The sequence below is a fragment of the Terrapene carolina genome, unplaced genomic scaffold (genome assembly GCF_002925995.2).
Source record: "Terrapene carolina triunguis isolate 2854851 unplaced genomic scaffold, T_m_triunguis-2.0 Scaffold580, whole genome shotgun sequence".
Taxonomy (NCBI): Eukaryota; Metazoa; Chordata; order Testudines; family Emydidae; genus Terrapene; species Terrapene triunguis.
Window position 1 is genome coordinate 9811528 of NW_020664931.1, and position 25366 is coordinate 9836893.

The window sequence follows — 25366 nt, forward strand, 5'->3', positions numbered from 1 at the left end:
ATTCTGTTTAATCCACACACACAGAAAACGGGCAATTAAAAAGTGAAGGAAATACAACATTAACTCATCTACATGTTGAATGCTGTATTTGAAGTCACGCTTAACAATGTAGCCAATAATTCAAGGTACATCAGTTGCGCTGAGTTCTCACTTAGATGGTGGTTGGGAAACTTGCATTTCCTGCATTTATGTTGAATTTAAAAACCTTGGCATTGTCATAATGTAGGATTTTGTGACTATTGTATTTAAGACAAAAATGGAGGAAGTTGTGATAGTGTACTTGAACATATATATTTTGTATAATTGCATAGGCTTTAAGCTGCACTGCTGTAGGAATTCAGGCAATTACATAACTAAAATTATATTTTTGAGCAGTTATACAATTAGGTTTTTAATAGCTTGTCTTAATTTTTTTTTTTAATTTAGCAAGCCAGCATTGAGAAGATTAGCAACATGAAAATGTAGATGCTTTATAATGCTGTCTTTATTTGTGCATTACCTGTGCAATACCTTCACACTTCAAGTAAAGATTTTTTTCTCTGGCCCTAATTTAATGGAGCAGATTTTGCTGCAACTAGAGTATGGGGTGAAGACAATCTTTGGGCTGAGATCTAGCACAGTGCTTTCAGCCCAAAAAGAACGTTTGAGAAAACTGTGAGATGGTTAACACTGAAATTAACAAAGTAGCAAAAATGAACTGCAACTTCAGGCTTCATTACTGTAGTGTCTGTGTCTCTCTCTCAAAATGCGAAATCACATGTTCCTTGTTTATAGCTTGTCATTGCATTGTAAATGAGTGATCTCGTTATTTTTCTTGTAGATGTTTGACTGGATCACACACAACAAAGGTCTGTTTCTGAATAGTTACACAGAGATTGGAACCAGTCACCCCCACGCTATGGAGCTGCAGACGCAGCACAATCACTTTGCCATGAACTGTATGGTAAGAAACGTTACTTGCAAAAACAGTTTATTTTGCACAGCTGTTGGATTTTATGGAAACGTTTACAGTCTCTGACCAAAATCAGGACCATGTTTCTGTGTAAATGCATAGTGAGAGAGTCTGTGCTCCAAAAAGTTTAGAATCTGAAGAAAGGTTGAGAGGGGAAATAGACATAGAGGCGATGTGACTTTACCAGACCTATGGTAGAATCCAGGTCTCCTGGCTCCAAGTCTCCCAGTATCCTGTCCATTAGACTACATGTCAGTATTGGTGAAAGTACAGCATACAGATAATGAATAGTTCTTTGGCAACTACTAGCAAGCATTTCAGTAGTGGAGTCTCAAGTATTGCTTTAGAAATTGCCAGCAACTTCAGAGAAAACGCGTAGGGCTTTAAATGAAGAATGATGCTAGATGGGCGCACAATGTGGGCAGAATTAGTTATATGAAAACCCATAAATTGACTCCAACTTATGCCTGAATACTTATAAGAAATTTCACTGTTCGATGAAAGAGCCTGTCAGCTCAGTAATCGCAATCTTCAATTTTTAAAAGGGATCATTTATCATTCTGACATAACAGAATGAAGTTGAAGTAAATGTTTTCTCATGGAATGGGCACTTACTATCTTCCAGTGTGGACAAAATGGATGTTTTTTTAGGAAAAACCTACAGATTTTTTAAAGTTTAAATTAAATACAGGTTTGTTTTTAAAATAAACCTATTTAAAATTAAACTTGGAATTAACCTATGTTAAAACCTAAACTTCTTTAAATTGAATAAAAAATAATAATTAGTACATTTTTGCCTGCCAAGTTTTAAACAAAGTCAGACCACTGAACTGATGTCGGCTACTGGCTAAGCACCTGGAACCAGAGTTTAAAGTGCTAAACCAGCTATTGACATCAGGAGCCATTTCTGCAGATACAGAGGGACTATTTTCTTGATTTCAGTTTATTCAGCTAGTTCAGTTCAATCACTAATTCAAAGCTAAGAAACCACTTGGGAGTTTGAAGATGAAAACAAGCTTTCCTGGTTTTTCGTTATAGATTAAAAAGTAGGTATGAGAGGGTGAGATCTAGTAGTTCTAAAACGTAGGTAACACATGGTGTCCAGAAACAATCCATTTGGATCACTAAGTACAGATACTTGCTTTGTTTAATAGATAGTTAATTTAAATGCCAAACATGCTTAGATAAACCGCAAAACTATTTTCTTGTGTATCCAGCACTTTTAAGATAAATTAAATAAAATGCTGTTTTGGTGTCTTTTAATTGAATTTGAATTTCCATCCAAATAGAGCTCAACACAAAATAATTAGTAAATAAGAAATGAATCATTCACTGTTTTCTAACATCATAAAAATGTAAACTTTGAGAATCTGCATAAATGTAAGTTGTTATATAATTGCTTAATCAAATGAATATAGATACACTATATCTTCCTTGTTAGCAAAGAAACCTCCGCCAGATTTAGTGGAAAGGCTATATTTAGCTGCAGGTCAACATGTTTTAATTATTACCATTCATTGCAAATCAGTCCGTTTTATCGACTGAATGAGGCAGGGGTCCTGTGGAAAAATTAGTATTTGATCATGTAATAAAAGACTATATAAGAGAGGTGGCCAAACTTACTGATCCTCTGAGTCGCATACGGCAATCTTCAGAAGTTCCAGAGCTGGGGCACCTGCCGGGGCTCCGGGCTGAAGCCCTGAGACTCCCGTCCCCATTGGGCAGAACCAGAGGTGACGCGTGAGGGGGCACATGGAGTCACGTGCCATCCCAGATTTTTGCCAGGTTTGCTGACCCTGCTTGGTCACATGATGCCTCAGGGCCCACCTCTGCACTGCAGTTGCTGGAGCCAGCAAGCTGGGAGCTGTGGCTGTGGGGAGAGGCAGTGGCAAACAGCTGGGAGCTGCAGGCGGGGGAGGGGGAGCTGCTGCCTCTCCCCAGGGAACTAACGGCTGTGGCCTCTTCCTGCAGCTCCCCGCTGTTTGCTCTCCACCAAAGCTAACACTTGGGAGCTGCAGGGAGGGGCCTCTGATGGTAAGAGGGGGTTGTGACTCAAGCTGTTGGGGGAGGGGCAAACCTTTAAATTGTACATGCTCCCCCCCTCCATCCCGCCCCGCAGGCACCAGTCCTCTCTAGCAGAAGCAACTAGCCCCACTGCCCTGCGCCAGGGCAGAAGCCCCAAGCTCCCCCTCCCCCTCTGATAGGCGGAGAATCGGGGGGGAGGCTTCGCAAGCCACATTTTAACTGTAAAAGAGCCGCATGTGGCTCATGAGCCACAGTTTGGTCACCTCTGCTATATAACTCCAATTTATGCATCTGCACAAGGGGGCCAAATTAAGATTGCACAGGCAACCTTAATTCTGGTATATCTGAACTTCTGAGTGTGTGACTTTGCAACCTTAATGTTCTTTCAACACAGTCTTTTGTGTGTGTATTTTCCTACCTTTTCAAAAAAGCAAATTCCATCATGTGAGATTATATTGACAACCATGTTATTCATCAGCAGGTTTGGAACATTTAGATTAGCGGGTCTCAGACTGTGGGTCGGGACCCCAAAGTGGGTCACAATCCTGTTTTAATGGGGTTGCCAGGACTGGCTTAGACTTGTTGGGGCCCAGGGCCAAAGCCCGAGCCCCACTGCCCGGGGCTGAAGCCAAAGCCCCAATGCTTCAGCCCGGGGCATTGGGGCTCAGGTTACAGGTCCCCTGCCTGGGGCTGAAGCCCTTGGGCTTTGGCTTTGGGAGCCCCGACCCTGGGGTGGTGGGGCTCGGGCAGCTCAGGCTTGGGTCCCCCCTCCTGGGTCATGTAGTAATTTTTATTGTCAGAAGGGGGTCATGGTGCAATGAAGTTTGAGAATCCCTAATTTAGATCCACCATGCAGACCTCTTCAGCTAATGGAGTAACTAATAGCAGCAGTGGGTTTTCCTAACAACATTAGAGAGGGACGGGATTTTTTTGCCAGTGGGTTTCAGAGAGATTTGCTGACAGCAGAGGAATGTTGGCTATTGGTTATTTTGGGTTGTATTCCAGGCTCGGTAGGCAAGTCTTCTCTAATGGCTAGCTATTTTGCCTCAGCCCAGTCCAGCCTGTCCCACTAGTGATCCCTATCCTACAGGCTCTCATCCCCTCTGAATTAGGGACAGGAGGTTTCCTCCTCCCTGTTGCTTGGGTGCCAAAGTGGTGGGGGTTGGCAGTAAGCACAGGAGAGAATCTCCCTGCTGTCAGTTCTGGTGTCACTACAGCTGGGAGCAGCAGTTGCAGGAGAAGCCCTGGGCTGGAGCACATTCAGTGCAGATTAAATCATGTGTGAATTTAGCTGCCAAACTTCACAAAGCCTATACAGTGCATGTGCAAACTGTTGTTTTTCAAATCTTACAAGTGCACCAACTTTGGATGTTTTTTCATAGGAATAGCTAGAGTGACCAGACTTAGGGGCTTGTCTTATATATGCAACTATACTCCTTCACCCCTCAAAAAAAAAAAAAAAAGGAGGGGGGGGGAATCCCAGTTTTTCACATTTGCTATCTGCTCACCCTAGGAACAGCCAAAGGCACATTCCAGACACTAGCAAGACACCTGTCACCTGAGCCTTTGCTCCAAAGCGTGGAGGTACAGAGCTTCTCAATGGAACACCTGAAAGAATTGTTTCAACATAGGCAAAACATATTTTTCTTTAATCTCACTTTGAGAAATGGCTGAAGCATTGTAGATGAAACATACTATCAAGTTCAGCCTGAACAATTAAAGTTGAGCAAAGTTAAAGGCAACTGAGAACAGAGAAAGCGTCAATCTTAATGAAGCCTATAAAAACTGCAGTCATCAGAAATGTCACATGTTTTGTAAGCAGTAAATTGACAGTCTCAATTTGAAAAAATTGTCTGTAATCATACACAGCTTACATACATTCTGTTTTAAATATTCTTATTTTTAAAAAAATTGATTGTCAGGGAGATGCAGGCTGGGGCAAGGGACAGACAAAGTAGAGGGGAGGGAGGAAAAGTGATAAAATAACTGCTAGGTATGTACAGCTTTTCTATATGCAAGAGATTTTGGAGGTGTAAGTTGTTGCTGAATTCAGTTGTAATGGCTCTGTCACCTGTAGGAGTAATCTAAATCCAACTCGGGGGGGAGGGGTGAATAGGGCTTGCAAATGTAAGTTTGTCTCATAAATGTTTTTGTCCAGAATCTGATTCATAAAAATTCTTTTTCAAGGTTAAATTTCAGAGCAAATCAGCTGCAGGTTCAACAAGACAATAGGGCCTTCAAAGAAACAAACTACTCTTTCTCCCCCCCCCCAGTAATGCCTGAAAAAACAAACTTGAACATCACTGAGTTCGTATCTGGTAATTGCTTCACTGCAGAATGAGGCATAACGTATGTTCAGCCAACGGCCTCATCCAGAAAAATGGACAGGCGTAGCTGATGCTGTACCTCCTAGTCTTCCATTAATCAGAATAAATGCTAGATGGAAGCTTGCTGCCAGAACCCAAGCTGGGTCCAGCAATAGTAAAGAAGCTGTGACCTATAGGAGTCTTTGTGGGTCCAGTGAGAGATGCTGAGGAGAGGAGCATACACAAGGAGACTGAGTGGGGCCAGCTGAATGTTTTAAGTGTGGATAAAAGAACAAAAAGCAAACGGCTATTTTAAATCTGATCTAGTTAACCTTCTGTGTAATTATGGGTATATGACCTCCAGTTCATGTGTTTAGTCTGCAGATGAATAAATTTGAAAAGTGCTGAGTCTTTTTCCTTGCAATACAAGAAATAGCACATCTGCATATATTACCCCTTTTCTGTACTCTAGTGTTGCCCCTAACTGCAGGGTAAACTATTCCAAATGATTCATCTCCAAAGATGAAAAGAACTAACTAGTCTTCAGCACACTGTATTTGGCACAAGTAAAGCACCTATCTGAACACCATTTTAAAACAAAACTATTGAACTTAGTTGTCAAATGGCCTGACACACACAACCTTGAAAAAAATGCAACCGTTGTACATCAGCTAACATTAATCTCTAATTTGATCACAGTGGGCCCTGTTTTCCCTACTTATATTAAAAATGTGCAATGGGAAACAAGGCATTTCCAAACTTTTTTTTGTTTTTTGGTGCTGCTGTTGAGCCATGTTGTCATTTCACAAAGGGACAGCCGGAGATATGGAATAAACACAGCATGAATCAAGGGAAGCCTACAGAACTGGGGGCTTGCAATCACTTGTAGATCAAATCTACCATCTCAAGACAGTCAGCCAGAGGGCCCTCCCTTTCGTGCATGTTCAGTGTCTGTTTCTGCCTTCAGCAATAGTAGCACAACTTATTGCCAGCCTGTTTACTCTGACCACTTGGGAATCATTCAAGTGTTAGAGCTTCTTTAAAGAGCATTGACTCAGTATTATCAACTTGTGAGACTTACTTGAGTTTAGCGATACTCAGCATTTTTCTTGAAGCCCTAAGAGTTGATCTTCACAATGCTCCCATGTGTCCGGACCACCTTCACTCAGGGAAGCTCTGTCAGGCGCCCACCTATCTCAGCATCCCCAGTGGGGCGCTGAAAACTAATTTAAACCTTATTCGCAAAGAAAACAAAATGAAGGGGCTGCCCTCCCCCCACCCTCCTGCAGCGTGCTGACCCTTTCGACTTTCTCCCTGGAGGCCCACCTCTTACCTGAGCCACTGACTCCAGGGCTTGCTCCTTGGAGTCCTTCTCCAGTCTGGTTATTCTCCACAAGCTGGATCCTTATCCCTAGTCTGTCTCCAGGCCATCTATCTGGGATTTGGACCTATCCAGGCCCTCTCACAGTAGCTTGCTCCCCTCCTGTCTGCCACCCTCTTCCTTCAGTGCCAGTAACAGGAGACAGCCTCCCTCCTGCAGCTCTTCTCTCCAGTTGAGCTCTCCCCTGCTTTTATGGGAATCATCCAGCTCTTACACAGGGGGTCTGATAATTGACCTAGGCCCTCTGATGCCCAGCAGATCAGGATTAGCGCGGGGTAGCTGATCTGTCACAGGTGAAGCTGAGTCAGAATCCTCCTAGAGGGCTAGCCAGCCTGTAACACCCCAGCTCCTGGAGTCAAGGGACTGTGAATCTCTGCTTTGATTGATCAGAATTAAGTTTCTAGCTCTCATGTTTGAGGTGAAGAAGCTTGAAAACCACAAACCTTAAAAGCACAAAAAACAGAAGGCAAATAGAAAGAATCCAAAATGCATATGGTGGGAAAAATTGTTTGGGTCTTTAAGCCAATTTAATTATTTTGGGGGTCTGAGGATTGATTTATTTTTTCTTTTTTCAGCGCGTGGGGTCGGAAACTTTGTTTATCAATCATTGATCAGTTATGAAGACTTCAGTCCACCTTATGTGGAGGAGGAGGGAAGACGTGCTCCATGGCTATGCCCCCTCATTCCATGTGCCCCACGGGCTGCAGATGCTGGCAGGGGTGACAGAAGTAGCTGTGCAAGTGTGTGGGTGGAGGGAGGATGAGGAACATCTTGCACAGCAGTTGTTGCAGCTTCCATTACAAGACTCAGCTTTTTAAAGAGAGCTTTGTTTATGCTGGGGATCCAAACCTTTTCTTTAGGTGCCAACTACAGGCCAGCCTCCTCTTGTAGCAGCAGCATGCACTGGTCAGGCCCTTGGGAGCCCCTGCATTAGCTCAGTCACTGTGCCTCTACCCTATCCTTAAAGGGGCAGCTCCCATTTCTCTTATATAACCATTAACAAAAATATATTCAATAATAAAAATACTGAAAAAATTACTACTAAAAAAATCCCATTATAAATCTATTTCTAAAACATCTATTTTAGGAAGCTCACACTCTCATTGGCCTTTGTACATATTCTCACCGCCTCTGCTACCTGTTTTCCTGCACTTTCCATGGTTTTGCTTTCCTCAAAGCTGTGAACATGATCATATAGGCCAGTGTTAGTATTGCTTTAAAATTAAATTGGGTAAGAGAAAGCTAAAGCTGAGCTACCTTTGGCTACTGCCAGAGGCTTAGCACACTGCATGCCTGAAAATTAATGTTTGAAGGCACAGCGGTGTTTGTTGGGATTGACATAGAGTAGACAATTACAGTAAATTGTGGGTTATATCTACGCTACGTGCCACTGCTGCGGCGCTGCAGCTGGGCCATTTGTAGCACCCTAGTGCAGACGCTTCCTGCCTTGATGGAAGGGTGTTTTCCATCGATATAGTTAATCCACCTCTCTGAGAGGCGATAGGTTGACAGAAGAATTCTTCTGTAACCTAGCTGTGTCTACACTGAGGGTTAGGTCAAACTAACTGTGGCTCTCAGTGTGCAAAATTTTTCACAGCCCTGAGCCACATGGTGAGGTCAATCTAATTTTTAAGTGTACACCAGCCCTTAAACTCAGGTTTTGTTTTCCCCATAGACAATGCGAAAAGCTATACTGGCTTATCCTCTTTGCCCTGGGAGTCAACTGATCTATGACCTGCTAAAGTATATTTTAGTTAAGGAATTCTGGATTCCTGTTGTCAAAGCACGGTATCTATCGTGTGTGTGAGTGTGTGTGTGTGTGTGTGTGTGTGTGTATGTATATATATATATATATATATATACACACACACACATACATACATACACATACACTATCCTGTTTCAGAATCACTAAAATCTGTAGTAGTCAAACACTGTCAGTTTTGTTTGTGAACTGAGAGTCCTAGAACTAAGCGCCCTTAAGGATTTTTGGAAGTTTTAATCCAAAGCACAGAGGCTGCACTACAGACTCTAGTGGATCAACAGTTAACTTTGAGCAGAGCGAAGGTACTAAACAAATCTGTTTAAATCCCACCTCAGGGGCTGGTATGAACGAAAACATTAAGAAGGTCAGATGAGGTAAAAGAGTGTTTCAGAACTGAAAACCACCATGATTTTTTTTTTCCTATTAAAGATACCTTTTTCAGTCTGAAGTTTTTTACTTCTAACATTTCTTTAATTTACAAACCTGTCACCTGAGACTGATAAGCTACATCTTGAATTTTACACTCCTGTAAGATTATTTGAGGCTCCAACAAACAAGAGCGGCACTGTTAGTTTTAAACGGCAGTCTTTGTCAGATCTCTTTGACGTGCTGTGATTTTTCAAAAGGCCAAATGCTAACGCATAATTGGGATAGACACACCTAGGCGTCTCTGTAGACTTCATTATTTTTTGTATTATAGCTTCCCAGGGAGGGATTTTTGTAAAGCATTTCTAGACTAAAGAGTCCAGTTTTCTTTTCCGTAACACAACAGGGAATACTGGTTGGATACTGCAGGTAACTTAAGTAATTACTAACGAGTGACAATAAAACTGTTGACATTGCCCATTTTTCAGTTGCCTGGGCAGTGCCTAGTACAGTGGATCATTGATCCCTGATTGGAACTTCTGAATGCCATCTTGGATGAATAATTAGTAATTTACCACAAAAGAGAAGTAAGGATGCAGTGATAATAATCCTAGTGACATACACTAAGGGCTGGTCTACACTTACCGGGTAGTTCGACGGCTGGCAATTGAAGTTCCGGGTTCGATTTATCGCGTCTGGTCTAGACGCGATAAATTGAACCAGGAAGTGCTCGCCGTCGACTGCGGTACTCCAGCTCAACGAGAGGAGTACCGCGGAGTCGACGGGGAGCCTGCCTGCCGCGTGTGGACCGCGTCTGAACCGCGGTAAGTTCGAAGTAAGGTATGTCGAATTCAGCTACGTTATTCACGTAGCTGAATTTGCGTACCTTACTTCGACTTGGGGGGTAAGTGTAGACCAAGCCTAAGAGACATCCTTAAAAATATCATACCAAATGTGCACCCCCTATATGCAGAATAGCAGTTCCTGTTTCAGAACCTGTTTGCTAAAGCAGCATTTTATAAAAGGCTTTGGGAATATGTGGGTTAAAATGAAACCTTTAGTGCTTTTGCCAGTTTGTTTCTATTAAGTGCTACAGAGAAGCTGAGGTAAACTGGCAGGCTGTCACCCATATTTCCCATGTATACTTGCCTTCCCTGAAATCAGCCACATGCCAAAGGATGACACATGCTGTTATAGCCGGCCTGTGCCTTAGCTTGTTTATCTGTATTTGCTGGCCTTTGCCATGTTGAGCAATAACTTTTTTTATATAGCCTGGAGGAGAAAAATTCTGGTATTTCCAGACCTTGCAGAATCTCTCTCAGGTTTTTGGAAGTTTAAAGAGCAAATGCCAGTCTATTAAAGTGCGCTCTGAGTAAAGAAGATTGTAAATGAGATGTATTTTTATACAAACTGCTGCCCTTATTGCATTATTGACTTGTTTTTTTGTTGCTGGCTTTTTTGCTGCTCTTTTGTGCTGCTCCATAGCATTCATTAGTTTTATACTTCTGCAATGCAGTGGAATAATCTGAAAAACGCTGCGAAATTGTACCTGTTTCCTCCCTCACTTCCTAAACAGTTGATTAGCATTTAGAAGCTGCAGATTCATTGCATTATTTGTCATTTAAAATGACAGATTAAACAATTATTATTTCTTAGTAAAGTTGTTGACGATCGTTGGCCTACAATTATTGCCTATTTACTTGCGGTCAGCTAATGGCACCCATCAACTAATGGGATAACTAAGAAGAAATCCCTGGATGGAGCAGTAGAAAAAGACAGCACTCGATTCAGTTCAAGAAATACCTGCTGGTTCTCTAAGGGCATCGCATTTTTATTTTGCATATAGGTGTGATAAAGATAGTTGACCATATGCTTTCACTGAATGCACCTGTCAGTCCCTCTCTATCTATCTATCCTCTATCTAGCCAAGGTTCAGTTAAGTCTTCCTATTGTAGCCAGTTAATATTTGAGGGGTTTGTCATCCTCCAGTTCTTCCTTTTTGTCATTCTTCTTTCTCTGATCTGAATTGCTGCTGCTTTCTGTCACAGGAACCAGTTTCTAGGTACTGAGATTTAAATCTTTAGTAGATGTCTCAAATGGTGGCGGGTGCTGTAATGGGGAAAAAATAAAGTACTGGGTGAGACTACTGTTCATCTGTGTTCTGGCAGTGTGCACTTGCACACTTTATAGTACCTTTCATGCTAAAGCTTCAGAGAACAAAGTAGTGTAAACACAGTGATAAGGAATATTTCTTTGACACCCACAGATGAGCCATTCACCCTGGAAGCCTTAGATTTGGTTACCTATATCATTGCTGTGGCTTCTGTAATTACTCACATTTATGGTGGTAAAAATTTCAGTCCTTCAAGCCCAGCTGATGCCATAAGACTAGCTGACTTCTTATTGTGGAGGGTTATATAGGTTAGATATACACTTCATATAGTAGTAGAATATTTCCTTCATTCTTTTCAGTTTCTCAGTATGGAGAAAGGGAAGGGATTTTCAGTTTTCACGATACTTAACATAATTTTCCATTACTCAGCCAAGCCCCCTTGTCAGGCCTTTTAACAGGCTTTTCATCATATAGCCCACACATGCCAGATAATCAAATTGAACTTACTTCAATAAGATTGTTCAGATAACAGATAGTTATCCTGTGCTTCTCCAATCATATATACTGCTGCTTCAAAGAGGAAGAGACAAAGCCAGGTTAGATTTTGGTTTGTTATAAACTTAGTGGGAAGTACTTTATTTCCAGATCTGATGCATTGTGATTTCAGTTAGCAAAGTTATCGAATCACAGAGTATTAGAGAGTGCTATCTTTTTTCCACACTGATCTGTGATGATTTTCAAAAAGCGCAGAAGGCCAGAAAGTGGAACTCACCTGGGCAGAATACAGAGAACCTGGTGCTTTTAAAAAAGTTCTCCTCCTCACTCTGCTCTGTGTGTATTAGTGCTTGCTGGGATTTCTTCAGGTAGTTTTTACTACAGGTGTAATGGTTCTCGGGGCACCTAGGACTGAGAGTCACCTTATTACCCCCTGCCTCTTATGAGAGGGAGTCTTTTTGGGGTAGCTGGGTGTCAGCTCAGTAACACCATGGGCCTTTTAGCCACTCAAGCACTCTCCTCTGGGCTATACCAGCCCTTACTTCACCTTGCAGGCTAACAATAGGTGCAGTCCAAGCCCTGAGTCCTTTTTGAATTGTTCCCCTGTGATATCCAGCCCCTAACACATGCTACTTGTAGAAAATCCAGATACTTAGCATGCAAAGTACCCCAGTTTACCAGTTTAATGTTAAACCTCCACTTCTGTAAACCACACAGCACTTGAAAGCACTTATGATAAAGCAAAAGCAGGCTCATTTAAGAAAGGGCAAAGATTTAATTGGAAGTGGGAGAAAGTGATGAAAGCAAATGGTTACAGTACAAAACAAAATTATAAAATGTGAACCTGGGTCTACACTTACTAATAGTTAAATTTCCTATATAATAAAGTAGGCTTTCCCCCAAAGTTCAGTCCATTGCAGACCTAGCTGGTTTCACAAAAACCCGGATCCAAACGGTCACTCCTTAAGGGGTTTCCTCAGTGAATGGATACGGTGTCTTTCCCTACACACTGTTTTACTGAAATAATCTTTTGTCTTTATTCATAGCCAGGGTGATCTCCTCCTGCTATAATGTTCCTTTTCACCTCCAAGTGGTTTCTGTCGTTGGCAGTTGTCTCTGATAGTTTTCCATTGAATGTTCTGGGATGTGGCAAGGGTAAACAAGAGAACCTTGCATTACCTTGCCAGCTGACGGGGGAGGGGAGAAAGAAGACTCTCTCTTGCTTGAATGGGTCATCATTGAAACACATTACCTCCTGGTGACTAATTTCTATTTCAAGTGCATAAGCATTCTTTCAATATAAATACATTATTCCTTAAATATTACCCATACGTATATCTTGCAATGATTATAAATCTTGATATGTTATGATAAGTTTCTGTAGATAACTTGCATGTTATTCTTGATGAATAAATATTGATCAGATGTCTGGTGTAGTGAGTTTGTCAGGTCTGAGGTAAGAGCTGTTTGCAAAGAATGGGGACCTTTTGCCAAGGAACTTCTGTGTCACATGCCAAATCTTCATCCAAATTTGATGAGGTAGTCCCATTATTTTTCAATGTTGCGAGGAGAAAAGTAAACCAAGAGCACTTGCTACAGATAACTTTATAGTAGCTTCTCAGATTGGCCCAGAAAAAAGAGTGACTGTGTGAAAACAAATATCCTTTGATGGTTAGGTAAAGATTTTCAGCTTCCGGTATTTTCTAGAAACTGAAATACGTGGTTTCTTCAGATGCATGATCTTACTTTTTGTCTGCCCAGAGTTTAGGTGTTGAGTGTTTAGGGTCAGAATAAGAATGTAATTGTGAGATGAATGCAGTGATGCCTATGGATGCCTAAGATTGCCCAGGTATTAACACTTCAGAGCAGTGGTTTTCAACCTTTTTTCATTTGTGGACCCTTAAAAATTTCAAATGGAGGTGCAGACCCCTTTGGAAATCTTAGACATAGTCAGTGGACCCCCAGGGGTCTGCGGACCACAGGTTGAAAACCAGTGCTTTAGAGTATCATTTTCAATTTTTTGGAAGTTAGACAGTCTTTTACTCCTCTGGCTGGAGTTCAGTGGTTAAGTCGGGAAGTAATTTTTTTCAGAAAGTATGTGCAAAAAACAGTTCAATTATTGCCAAATACTGAAGAGGACTTCTGCTGCTGTAACTTTCTGTGACCTTGAACGTCTGTAATGCCTCAATGAGTGGAGGTAAAAACTTGAAATTTTGGGGGGAGAGAGGGTCCCTAGGTCATGGTGATCTGGGAACATGAACATGCTGTTTAAAACAAGTGATTACCAGTCACTTATAATTTCCTAATAGTTAACTATTTGAATGCCTTCATTTCTCCATTAGTGAAATAGAGTTACTATACAAGCCCTCTGTGAGGTAAGATAAAGCTTGTCTGTTTGCTTTTATTAGGGTCTTTGTGAAGTACTAGGTGTTTCTTTGACCACAGTATTGTCATTCATTATGAGTCAGAAACACAAATTTACAACAGCTGAGAATCTCCATTGTTGTCATCCGAGCAAGACTTCTTTACACCAACGGAGGATCTACCCCCAAATATGTACTTTTAGTATATGTAAAACTACGTTATTCAGTAAACATTGCTTATCACTTTTTACAGATCTTTCATGGATCTATCCTTGTGAGGTTATTAATTGTATTTCCTGACCACATTCTGCCTTTGTCATCCTTTCTCCACAGAATGTGTATGTAAACATAAACCGCATCATGTCAGTAGCAAATCGTTTGGTTGAGTCTGGCCATTATGCTTCACAGCAGATTAAACAGATTGCTAGTCAGTTGGAGCAAGAGTGGAAGGCATTTGCTGCAGCCTTGGATGAACGAAGCACCTTACTGGATATGTCCTCCATCTTCCACCAGAAAACGGAACAGGTCAGTAATTGGGACACAGCCAACGAAAGCTAACAAGCTAAAAGTATAAACCAAATTACCTGATTTGGCCATGAAACCAGGTTAAAAAACAAATCCAGAAAGCGAGTTAGCTCCATTCTGGATGGGGCTTAAAAGGAAGCAGAGGCTACAGGTAGAAGACTTGATCTCTGTTCAGCTCTACAGTAGTATGGAACTTCATCATCACTTTTAAACAAAGGCTTGTTCTCCCTGACTCAAGACTGCCTGGGTTTTAAGTCACTGCTCCTTGTGTTCTATACACGAGGCTCCTTAGAAAACCAATACAGTGTAGAAATTAGAAAGCAAAAGGATGTAGGAATTTAATGATTTGAACGTAGAGCTTAACCTGGGGCAAGCTTTTGAGATGATGAAGAAAGTAAAAAATTAGTATGAATATAAAGGTCTTTTTACCCAATCATTTGGCCAGTAATTCCTTGCTTTTTGCCTCACACAATGAATGATGATAGTGTTTGTGAATATCAGTCCCAGAATGGTTCAATATTTAAGCAGCATTTCAGGAAACACCTATTGAGTAGTAAACCTAACTCACTGGGAAATTAGGGGAAGTAAAGTATTTAATCTGGGTTTGGAGTTGGGTGGGGGATGTTTACTCAGTGTCCCATAAGAGTACACTTAACTTCCATTGGCATTACATATCCCTGTTCCTGGCTCTAGGCCCCCATACAACTTAAAATACCAGTCATAAGCCATGTGAATTAATCTGACCCAGGAAGAAGTAGGCCTAAATATTTCACATTGCCAGGTTAATTGTCTTGATGACTAGAGCATGTTTTTCCCTTCAGGGAATTAGTTGCAGCCTAGTTGGCAGATGCATGCTGTTGAGTCTCCCGTCAATATTCCGTTTCCTTGTTGGTGTGTTTTGTTAGCTGCTGCTGGTGTTTTTATTGATAGGGAGCACTAGGCTTGTTGAGCTAGGTAAGAAGTAGTGTGTTAAGTATAGTCCCTGTAGCTATTCCTCAGTTTTCTCTTGCGACATGCCAAACTGAGTTCCAGAAAAATTGCCATTTGCTCATAACTGATTTAAGTAGCCTTTTGGGAATAAGATCATTTGGCCACAAAAATTTAAGAAGCAGTCTAATTACTAATTGTTTTAAGGTGAATTTTTGCATGTTTACTAAGAGGAGATGCTAGATTCTTAAAACCAAATTGTTTGAGAATGTGAATCCTTTAATTGACAGGCAACCCTACAGTGCTTTCAGCATGCTAATGATGATGCTTTGGTCTAGGGAAGCAAGTAGCTGATCTTAGTCCATTTATGGTAAATAGGTGTCCTTATTACAAGTACAGCTGTTGCTAAGAGAGACCTTTTTTGGCAGTCTCAACAGTGAGGCCACAGAAGGGCGAGTCATAAAGAATAAACTGTTTTCATGCATCTATAGATGTGGTCATTCTAGGTCAGTTTGAGATACTTGATGGGGACAGTGTGGGACTTTACCCAGTGTCTGTGCTGTATTTGTTCCCTGGCTAACTTAGATTTGCATTGCTACAGTTGCCAGTCTGACACCTTTGAGAAGCACCATATGCAAAAACATAATTACATGTTGGTGTGCCTCCTGACCAAAGTGGAGTGGGGTTTTTTTTTTTAAAAAATGAACTGCATCAGTGTCTGAAATTAGGAATGTATTCCAGTTCACAGAAAGGTTGTTTTGTACCTGGCAGTTAACTGACAAGCTATGACTGACCGTGTCCAAGCCATTTTGGGAAGTTACTACGTGCTTCAGTACAAAGTATACAGAAATGTGAATTGGTGAGAGAGAAGTAAAATAAATTAAAGGAAAGAACACGGTTTGCAGTCTGCTGGGATTAATTAAATTAGTTTCTTTAATTGCTCCTTCTGCTGTGTTCATTTGACAATTAGCTGTAATGGATTCTAATACTCTCTCCATAGGAAAACTGGCTGTGATTTATCAGCTATCTGATTAGCGATAGGGGATGAAAGTTGAGGTGGGGAAGAAACCGGGTGAGAAAGGAATGGTTTGCAACAGCCAGAGACTACAAATGGTTGCCTTTAAACTGTAATTTGCATTTAGGACTTTCTGTTTACATGCAAATAGCTTTAGGTCTTTAATTATTTTAGTGCTTCCATATATGCTTATCTACTTCCCAGATGCAGCACACTTAACTGAGAAGAATACCTCTTGTTTAAGTTGCATCTCCCCTCTATGCTCACTGTTGTAGTGGATAGCATAATACATTGGGTTTCAACCTTTTTTTCTTCTTCGAGTGATTGCTCATGTGCATTCCACAATAGGTGTGCGTGCTCGCCATGTGCAGCAGTGCTGGAAGTTTTTCCCCTAGCAGTACCCGTAGGGGAGCGCCCCTAGCGACCCCTGGAGTGGCGCCGCCATGGGGCAGTATAAGGGGCGCTGCGCGCTCCCCTCACCCTCAGTTCCTTCTTGCCACCAGTGAAGGTGCTTCGGAGCTGCTGTGCTCCAGCTCTCTGCTGTAGCTTTCCCTGTTTGGACTGTCATTTAGTTCGTAGATTAGTACCTGTAGTTTAAATTTAAAAAAAAAAAAAAGAGAGAAAGTTATATAGATAGAGTAGAGAAGTGCGCCCGGGTTGGGGCATGCCCCGGGCTTTAAGTTGTGCGACACTTGTAAATGGCCTATGCCCGTAAGTGATCCGCACACTAGCTGTTTACGCTGTCTTGGGGAAACCCACCTCAGCGACTGCTGCAAGATTTGCAGAACATTTAAGCCTCGGATCAAGAAGGAGCGGGACATACGGCTCCGAGCCATATTGATGAAGTCGGCCCTGACCCCGACACTGCTATGCCGCTCCGAGTCAGCATCGAGCACCATGGCATCGGTGCGCGGTGACCCAGCGGTGCCCTCCACCAGCCGGCACCGCTCCCCATCCACGGGACACTCTAAGAAGATGAAGAAGCGATCTTCTCTGTCAAGGCACCAGGGCAAGGCTGGGGGCGAGACTAGACCCACATTGGGCAGCTCTCGATCCCTTCGACCTCATGGCCGCCGACTCAAGTTGAGTGGAGTAGCCCAGCCCACTCTGAGCCGGCCTCCCCGGATGCCAGTGGCCACATATTGGTGCCCTCCACACCGGAGGCCCTGCAGGCGGCTCAAGATGTAATGTCAGTTCCGGCTGCATCGACCCCAGGGTCTCCCCGGTCCAGAGGCAAGCCGGCGCTCGGACTGCCACAGTCGCCACCCGGGTGGTACTGCTCACGGTCAAGGGAAGGTTCCCGATGCCGTTCTCCGCAAGTGACCGCCACACTCACAGCCCTCACCAGTCCCCGTTGACCCCCACCAGATTGGCTGGGTGCCGAGCAGCAGAGAATCCAGGCACCGCTTTGCATCGAGGGAGCGCAGGCCTTGAGATCAGAGCGTGCCACGCTGGGTCTGGGATAGACAGCACGAGAGGTCGCCAACTCCAAGAAGCCACCATAGCCCCTTGCGATACCGACGTCGATGCCACTCACACTCTCCGTCCCGGTCGAGGTCCTTAGCATGGCACCGCTCCTGCAGCCCCAAGCGTAGATCGCTGGCAACCGGCCGTCGCGGATCCACCCGACTGAACCGTTCGCAGAGTAGCTGTTACAGACAGTACTCCCGCTCCTCTACACCGAACTCAGGGTCTCGAGCCTGGCACCATTCACGAAGCCATTATTCGTCTCCATCCCGGGATAGCGGCTGTTCGTATGCCAGCCTGGCCTCCCCTCGGAGCCGACAGTCGGCGGACCGGGCATGTCTGGCGGGGCAGCCCGCTCTGACGATGCCACAGCAAGTGCAGTGGCACCAGGCTCCCTGGACAGCGCCCTGGTACCAATAGACCCCATGGACGCTGATGCAGCCTGTGGTGGTGGCTCGCTCGGTGGCCGGGGCCTCAGAAAGACCGTTGGCCTCCCTCTCTCAGCCCTCCAGGAAGGGGGGTCAGTGGAGCACTCTTCCCCAGCCCCGCGCTCAGAAGGGGACCAAGCGCTGGGTTCTGCGGCACCGATGGGGATGCAGAGCACCGCGCCCCCATCCTCACCCTCCCCTGATAAGGCAATCACAGCGCCTCCTCCTCCTGTTCCCCAGGAAGACACAAAAGCCCACCAAGAGGTCTTGAAAAGGGTGGCTTCGAGCCTCAGTCTACAGGCTGAAGAGGTGGAGGAGCCTTTGGACTACCTCTTTGATGTCCTCTTGGCCACAGCGCCAGCCAGGGTGGCCCTCCCTCTCCACGAAGGGGTGGTGAAGATCTCCAATGCCCTGTGGCAGACCCCGTCTTCCCTGCCCCCCCCATATCTAAGAGGGCAGAGCGGAAGTATTTCGTGCCCACCAAGGAGCACGGATATCTATACATCCACCCCGCCCCCAACTCCCTAGTGGTCGAGGCGGTCAACCACAAGGAGCATCAGGGCCAACTCGCTCCCACCCCTAAGAATAAGGACTCAAGGAGACTAGACTTGTTTGGTAGAAAGCTTTATTCTTCCTCGAGCTTCCAATTGAGGGTGGCAAACCACCAAATCCTGCTGGGCAGATACGACTTTAACTTTTATGGGGCTCAATGCCAAAGTTCATGGACTCCCTCTAGGAGCATGATAGGAAGGAGTATAAGGCCCTGGTGGGGGAGGGCACAGCTGCCACCAGAGCAGCCCTTCAGGCAGGCTTGGACAGTGTCCATGAGGAGGGTGTTGTGGCTCCTCTTCTCCAGGTTGTCCAGCGAGGCACAGAGCTCCCGCAGGACCTCCCCTTCGATGACAAAGCCCTGTTCGCTGGGCAAACAGACATGAAATTACACGTTCTCAAGGACTCTTGCACAACCTTAAAGACTCTTGGTCTCTATGTCCCGGCCCCAGCCAGGACCAAGTTCAAGCCTCAGGAGGCACCCAACCAGGCCACCCACTCCAGATACGACCCTCCTTATAAAAAATCTTGGAACTATAAGAAACGCCCACAGTGGCAGTCTCGGCCTGCGCCCCAGCCTGGCCCCTCTAAGGCCAAGCAGGCGGGTAAGCGCCATTTTTGATGGGACGCCCGGGGATGACTTACCAGTCTGCACCAGGGATCCGCCTAACCTACCCTTCTCCAACCGTCTATGTTCTTTCCTCCCGGAGTGGTCGCGACTGACCTTGGACCGTTGGGTCCTCAACACCATTTCCCGGGGCTATACCCTCCAGTTACTCTCTACCCCACCTACCCATCCTCCCTTCCTGTCCCTCTTCAGGGACCCCTCTCAGGAGACCCTACTCGAGCAGGAGGTGAGGCGGCTCCTTCACCTAGGAGCGGTGGAGGTATTGCCTGCAGAGTTCAGATACAAAGGGTACTACTCCCGCTATTTCCTTATCCCGAAGGCCAAAGGGGGCCTCAGGCCCATCCTGGACCTGCGAGGCCTAAACCAGTACATGGTAAAACTCAAGTTCCGCATGGGCTCCCTGGCCTACATCATTCCCTCCCTGGAGACTGGAACGCCGCCCTCAATCTCCAAGATCCGTACTTCCATGTTCACATATTTGAGGGCCACAGGCGTTTCCTCCGCTTCACGGTAGGATAGGAACACTATCAGTTCACCATCCTCCCATTTGGCCTCTCGACGGCACCCAGAGTCTTCACAAAGTGTATGTCTGTGGTGGCGGCCTACTTCAGGCGTCGGGGAGGGGGGTGAGGTGCAGATCTTCCCCTATCTCGAAGACTGGCTGGTCAAAGGCGGCTCCAGATCACAGGTACAGGAACACACATCACTCCTCCTGTCCACATGTACCACGCTGGGGCTGCTGGTAAACAACACCAGATCCACGTTGGTACTGATACAACATATAGAGTTCATTGGCGTGATTCTCGACGTGACATCGGCCAGAGCTTCCCTCCTGCCAGACAGGTTCGAAACCTTGAGGGAGCTCATCCAGGTGATCACAAGGTTTCCCGTGATAATTGCCAGGGCGTGCCTCCAACTCCTGGGTCACATGACAGCGTGCGCATACATAGCCAACACAAGTCGTGACCAGACAGAACTGCTGGTGCCCTTGGTTCTGCTCCAGGAGGGGCCTGGGCAAGGGTGCGATTTCGGCAGGGCTGTACTTCATCCCGAGAGTCTGTGAACTCCTACCCACCTCCAACAGATATAGCTTGGAATCACCTATTGTGGAATGCACATGAGCAATCACTCAAAGAAGAAAAGACAGTTACTTTTTCCGTAACTGGTGTTCTTCGAGATGTGTTGCTCATGTCCATTCCACATCCCGCCTTCCTTCCCCACTGTCGGAGTTGTCTGGCAAGAAGGAACTGAGGGTGGGGGGAGCGCGCGACTCCCCTTATACCGCATCATAGTGGTGCCACTCCAGGGGTCGTGGGGGGTGCTCCCCCCTACGGGTACTGCTAGGGGAAAAACTTCCGGCACCAGTGCACGTAGCGAGCACGCACACCTATTGTGGAATGGACATGAGCAACACATCTCGAAGAACACCAGTTACGGAAAAGGTAACTGTCTTTTCATTTGCAGAACCCTAAAAACATTTCAAATGGCAGTGTAGACCCCTTTGGAAATCTTAGACAGAGTCCACGGATCACAGGTTGAAAACCACTGGCATAATAGGTTTAGTTGCCTTTGGTGTATGTGATGTGGCATGTGTCTCGTGCTTTTATCTTTTTTGGTTAGCTGAAAAATCAAGAAACGGTGTGAGTGAAAGTAAGCTCCAGAAATGAGAAGTGTAGTTAGCAGTTGAGTTCACTTCGAAGGTTGCTGTGTTCATGTGTAGCGCTCCAGAGCATGCTGTAGTACTAAGAACATGGACTCAATCAGATTGTTTAAAGACTGTTGGTTGTATTATGGAAACTATTTGACTTGTGAACTCACATATTCACTTACATTAGATGGTTTTCATCAAATAACACTTCTTTTAAAGGTCCTCCACACCCCAAATAGTTTTGCACACTCCTATGTATGAATGTCTGTAATGAGTTTTACTTACTGATAGTGTCTTACCATATGTACATCTGGGAATGACACAATGTGGTTTTTCAATTCCTAGTACATGAACAACGTGGATTCATGGTGTAAGGCCTGTGGTGAGGTAGAACTTCCTTCTGAACTACAAGATTTAGAAGATGCCATTCATCATCATCAAGGAATATATGAGCATATCAGTCTGGCTTACTCAGAGGTAGGCAGTTTATTTATTCCATTAGGCTGCTGACTTATTTACAGTATGTTTAAATAAAATTATGGTTACATCACCAACTGACAAAAGCCAGAAAACTATCTGCTAGGTTTGGCACTATGCCTTGAAGTATTACACAGAAGGGCAGAGTGTTAGTCTTAACTTTGAATTCTGGCTTTTGCTGGTCTATTTTTCAAACTCAGACTTGGTTTCTGGCTTTTGCTCTTGTGGGAAGAACTTTAAACTGTCTAACTGGGATACCATAATGCTTCCCCTGCAGGCTGCCTGGCAATGTATAAAGTGGTGAATTTTTTCCATTGTGTATTACTTAATGCCGTTAAAAGATGTTCACATGTATTATGATACTGTCATTAAAATATGTTTTTAAGTGCACAGCAAATGTGAAATTCCTTTGGAAAAGCACTGAATTAGGAGTCAGCACTTAAATACGTGTTTTTAAAACTTTCTATTTATTGCAAAAAGATAAAGTGGATTGGAGTAAGGATTGCATTATTCGTTTGGCAAACTAAAATCAGATACCTTTTTCTGCCAGCAGTAAAAAAGGATCTAAAACTAGCCAGTGTACACACACATTCAGGATTTATAATATTTTAACATGTTCAACATCACTGTTAGTTTTCAAAAAGTCATAAAATCCTGGCTTTCAGATTTACAACCACAAGGTTGCACTTCTAAGCTAGAGGATGTATTTACAGCTGAGTTACCAACTCTAGGAAACAATTTATTTTGAAAAATGCTGACAGAACACCAATACAGCACAAAAAAATAACATCCATCATGAAGTGTTTCTGGTGTGCTTTAAATATTTCAGGGTCCCAAAGGGGCAGGAACTCAAATGGGAGTTGGCTTCCCTTTATAACTAAAATGTCCTGTATTAACCATTTTTCTGTTCAGTCTTTCTCACTCCATCTCCTTTAGTGTCAATGTGTATTATGTGCTTCTGGAGAACTTTTTTTTTTTTTTTTTTTTTTTGAAGGAGCTTGGGTGAGGTGTTACAAAAGTGAATGAATTGAGGATACTGATGATAAAAGGAATTTTTTAAAAATACTACTTTCAAGAACAAAAATTCTCATTTAGTGTAGAACTCAAACACTACAAAACTCTGCCTAATGCTGGTGATGGTTTAGTTTTACTGTCTGAATGAAATGCAGAAATTAAGCAACATAAGATGAAAAGTAATTACAAGTTAATTATGTGATATTAATGATTGTCTCATTTTAAATGTGGGGCCAAGATTCTTTTATTTATATCCGATACTTCCCTTTGGACTTGGCTGAATTGAACGGGGTTCACAAGTTCTCTTTCTTTGTGTAAAACATACCTTGATTTCCCTGTTTTGTGCTGAAAGACTCCTTGGAGGAAAGGAGAATGGTTGAGGTTGTTACTTACGACAAACCTGAGCATTTGATAGAAGTTTTAGTGTGTTTAAGACTTAGTTTCTTTAGTTTTTAACACCTGGCCTCCCAAGAAAAGAAACTTCCTTTGAAATGTTTAAAAACCCGATTCCTTCAAGCTCTTTCAGTCATACAGTGGATCCTCGTTTTAAAAAGAAAAAAAAAGGAAAAAAAAGAGAGTGAAACCCTAGACTCAGTATTCCTGCTAACTCAAATGAAAGCACTTTATGGTGTAGGATAGGGCAACAGGGCGAATTGTGAAATGATATTCATACATGTAAAGAGCAATAAAGTCTTGAAGCAAAACAAAATTAGTTTTTCTTCTTGAGTTAATTATGAAACATTGCAAGTAAATGAAACTTCACTTGAACATCTTATTCCTTGCTAACCAAAGCAGTGGCAAAATTGAATAGTCTGTCATTTTAGTCTTTTGGTGCTATCGTACCTGATGGCGATGAGTAGGAAAAATGAATTAGACTATATATCCTTTGTAGGCAAGACTTTACTCAGGCAAAATATGTGGAATTTTTGCCTGAGACCGGAAGTTGAAATCCTATGTTTTCAACTTGAGTACAGCTAGGTACCTTTACAGAATCCCTTGAAATAAATGAGGCGAGACTTCATCACAACAGCAATTCCCGCCTCAATGTGATGAAGAACTGACAGTACCTGGAATGCAGAACCAATACCTGGATGCAGAATGTTCACACATGATCAGTGTGGCGATGCCATGGTACCATCAAGAGCTTGTTACTCAACAGAAAGAGTTCAGCTTTACCTTCCTTTAACACAGATGTCAATCCAGTAGTTGTTAATGGGTGATGTATATGTATGTGAGAACCTTGAGTTTTAGGTTATGTCTACACTGCACTTTTGTTGGTAAAACTTTTGTCGGTCGGGGTGTGAAAAATACCACACCCATGACCGACAAAAGTTTTACCGGAGAAAGAGCCGGTGTGGACAGTGCTTTGTTGGCGGGAGATGCTTTCCCGCCGACAAAGCTACCGCCCCTGATTGGGGGTGGTTTTATTGTAAAGAGCAGCTACACTGCGTACCTTTCAGTGGCACTGCTGTAACGGCACAACCGTGCCACTATAAGGTGCGTAGTGTAGAGACAGCCTTAGTGTACTAAATGATAATCTGTTAATTTACCTTTTAAAAAAACAATAAAATAACTGGATTATAGCATATACTTCAGTCACTTTAGGATGAATGAATTATGGGAAGAGGGGGAAATATATTAATTCCAGCATTTGTGATTGACCATTTTTTTAAGTATTACACTTATAATGTGTTGACAAATAGATGTACATTTTCCCTACTTTGTAACCAACTTCAAAACTAAACTTCCTTCTAAGCCTTGATTGTACCTTGCAAATTTGAGATACTAATTACAGTATCCTTTAGTAGGAAGAATCCCACAGTGTCTAATGAACATAAACTCAGATATTGGCTATACATTTGGATCATTGTATGCCCAATCACTGAAATGTAGCTATTGCTAAAACTAGAATCTTATAAAATTAACGTGGCATGCATACAGTGGATTAAAAACTGGCTAACTGATAGTCTCAACATGTGATTGTAAATGGAGAATCATCATCAAACCAGGTGTTTCCAGAGGGGTTCCGCAGGAATTGGTTCTTTGTGCAACGCTGTTTAACATTTTTATCAATGACCTGGAAGGAAACAAAGTCATCACTGATCAATTTTGCAGTTAATGTACAAATTGAGGGAGGTGTAAATAATGAAGAGGCCAGACCACTGATTCAGAATGATTGTAAACTGGGATCAAGCAAACAGTATACATTTTAATATGGCTAAATATAAATGTACATTTCTAGGAACAAAGAATGTAGGCCAGCGGTGGGCAAACTACGGCCCACGGGCCACATCTGGCCCGTGGGACTTTCCTGACTGGCTTTTGAGTTCCCGGCCGGGGAGGCTAGCCCCTGGACCCTCCCATGCTGTCCTCCCTCCCCTGCAGCCTCAGCTCGCCATGCCGCACCAGCGCTCTGGCATGCTGCTCCTACCGGGCAGCGTGGCGGGCTGCGAGCTCCTGCTGCTCTGAGCAGCATGGTAAGGGGGCGGGGAGTGTTGGATGGGGCAGAGGTTTGGGGATGGGGAACAGGGGGGGTTGGATAGGCGTGGGAGTCTTGGGGGGCCTGTCAGGGGGCAGCGGTGTGGATAGGGGTCAGGGCACTCAGGGGACAGGGAGCGGGGGGGGAGGAGGGTTGGAAAAGGGGTGGGGTCCCAGGGGGGCAGTTAGGGGCGGGGGATCCTGGGAGGGGATAATCAGGGGACAAGGAGCAGGGGGGGTTGGATGGGTTTGGGGTTTTGAGGGGGTCAGTCGGGGGCAGGAAGTGGGAGGGGGCAGATAGGGGCCGGGAGCCAGGCTGTTTGGGGAGGCACAGCCTTCCCTACCTGGCCCTCCATACAGTTTCGTTACCCTGATGTGGCCCTGGGGCCAAAAAGTTTGCCCACCCCGATGTAGGCCATACTTACAGGATTGGGAACTCTTTCC

The 25366-nt window shown here is 44.0% G+C and overlaps 1 protein-coding gene across 1 annotated transcript in view; it reads left to right on the forward strand.

The window, feature by feature from the left end:
* The window catches only part of TRIO (trio Rho guanine nucleotide exchange factor), a 307445-nt gene that overhangs the window by 19215 nt on the left and 262864 nt on the right, over positions 1-25366 (forward strand). The window contains exons 5-7 of the mRNA XM_029913308.1: positions 821-943; positions 14100-14291; positions 21299-21430. Coding sequence (XP_029769168.1) covers positions 821-943; positions 14100-14291; positions 21299-21430 — 447 coding nt within the window. The remainder of the gene's footprint in view (positions 1-820; positions 944-14099; positions 14292-21298; positions 21431-25366) is intronic.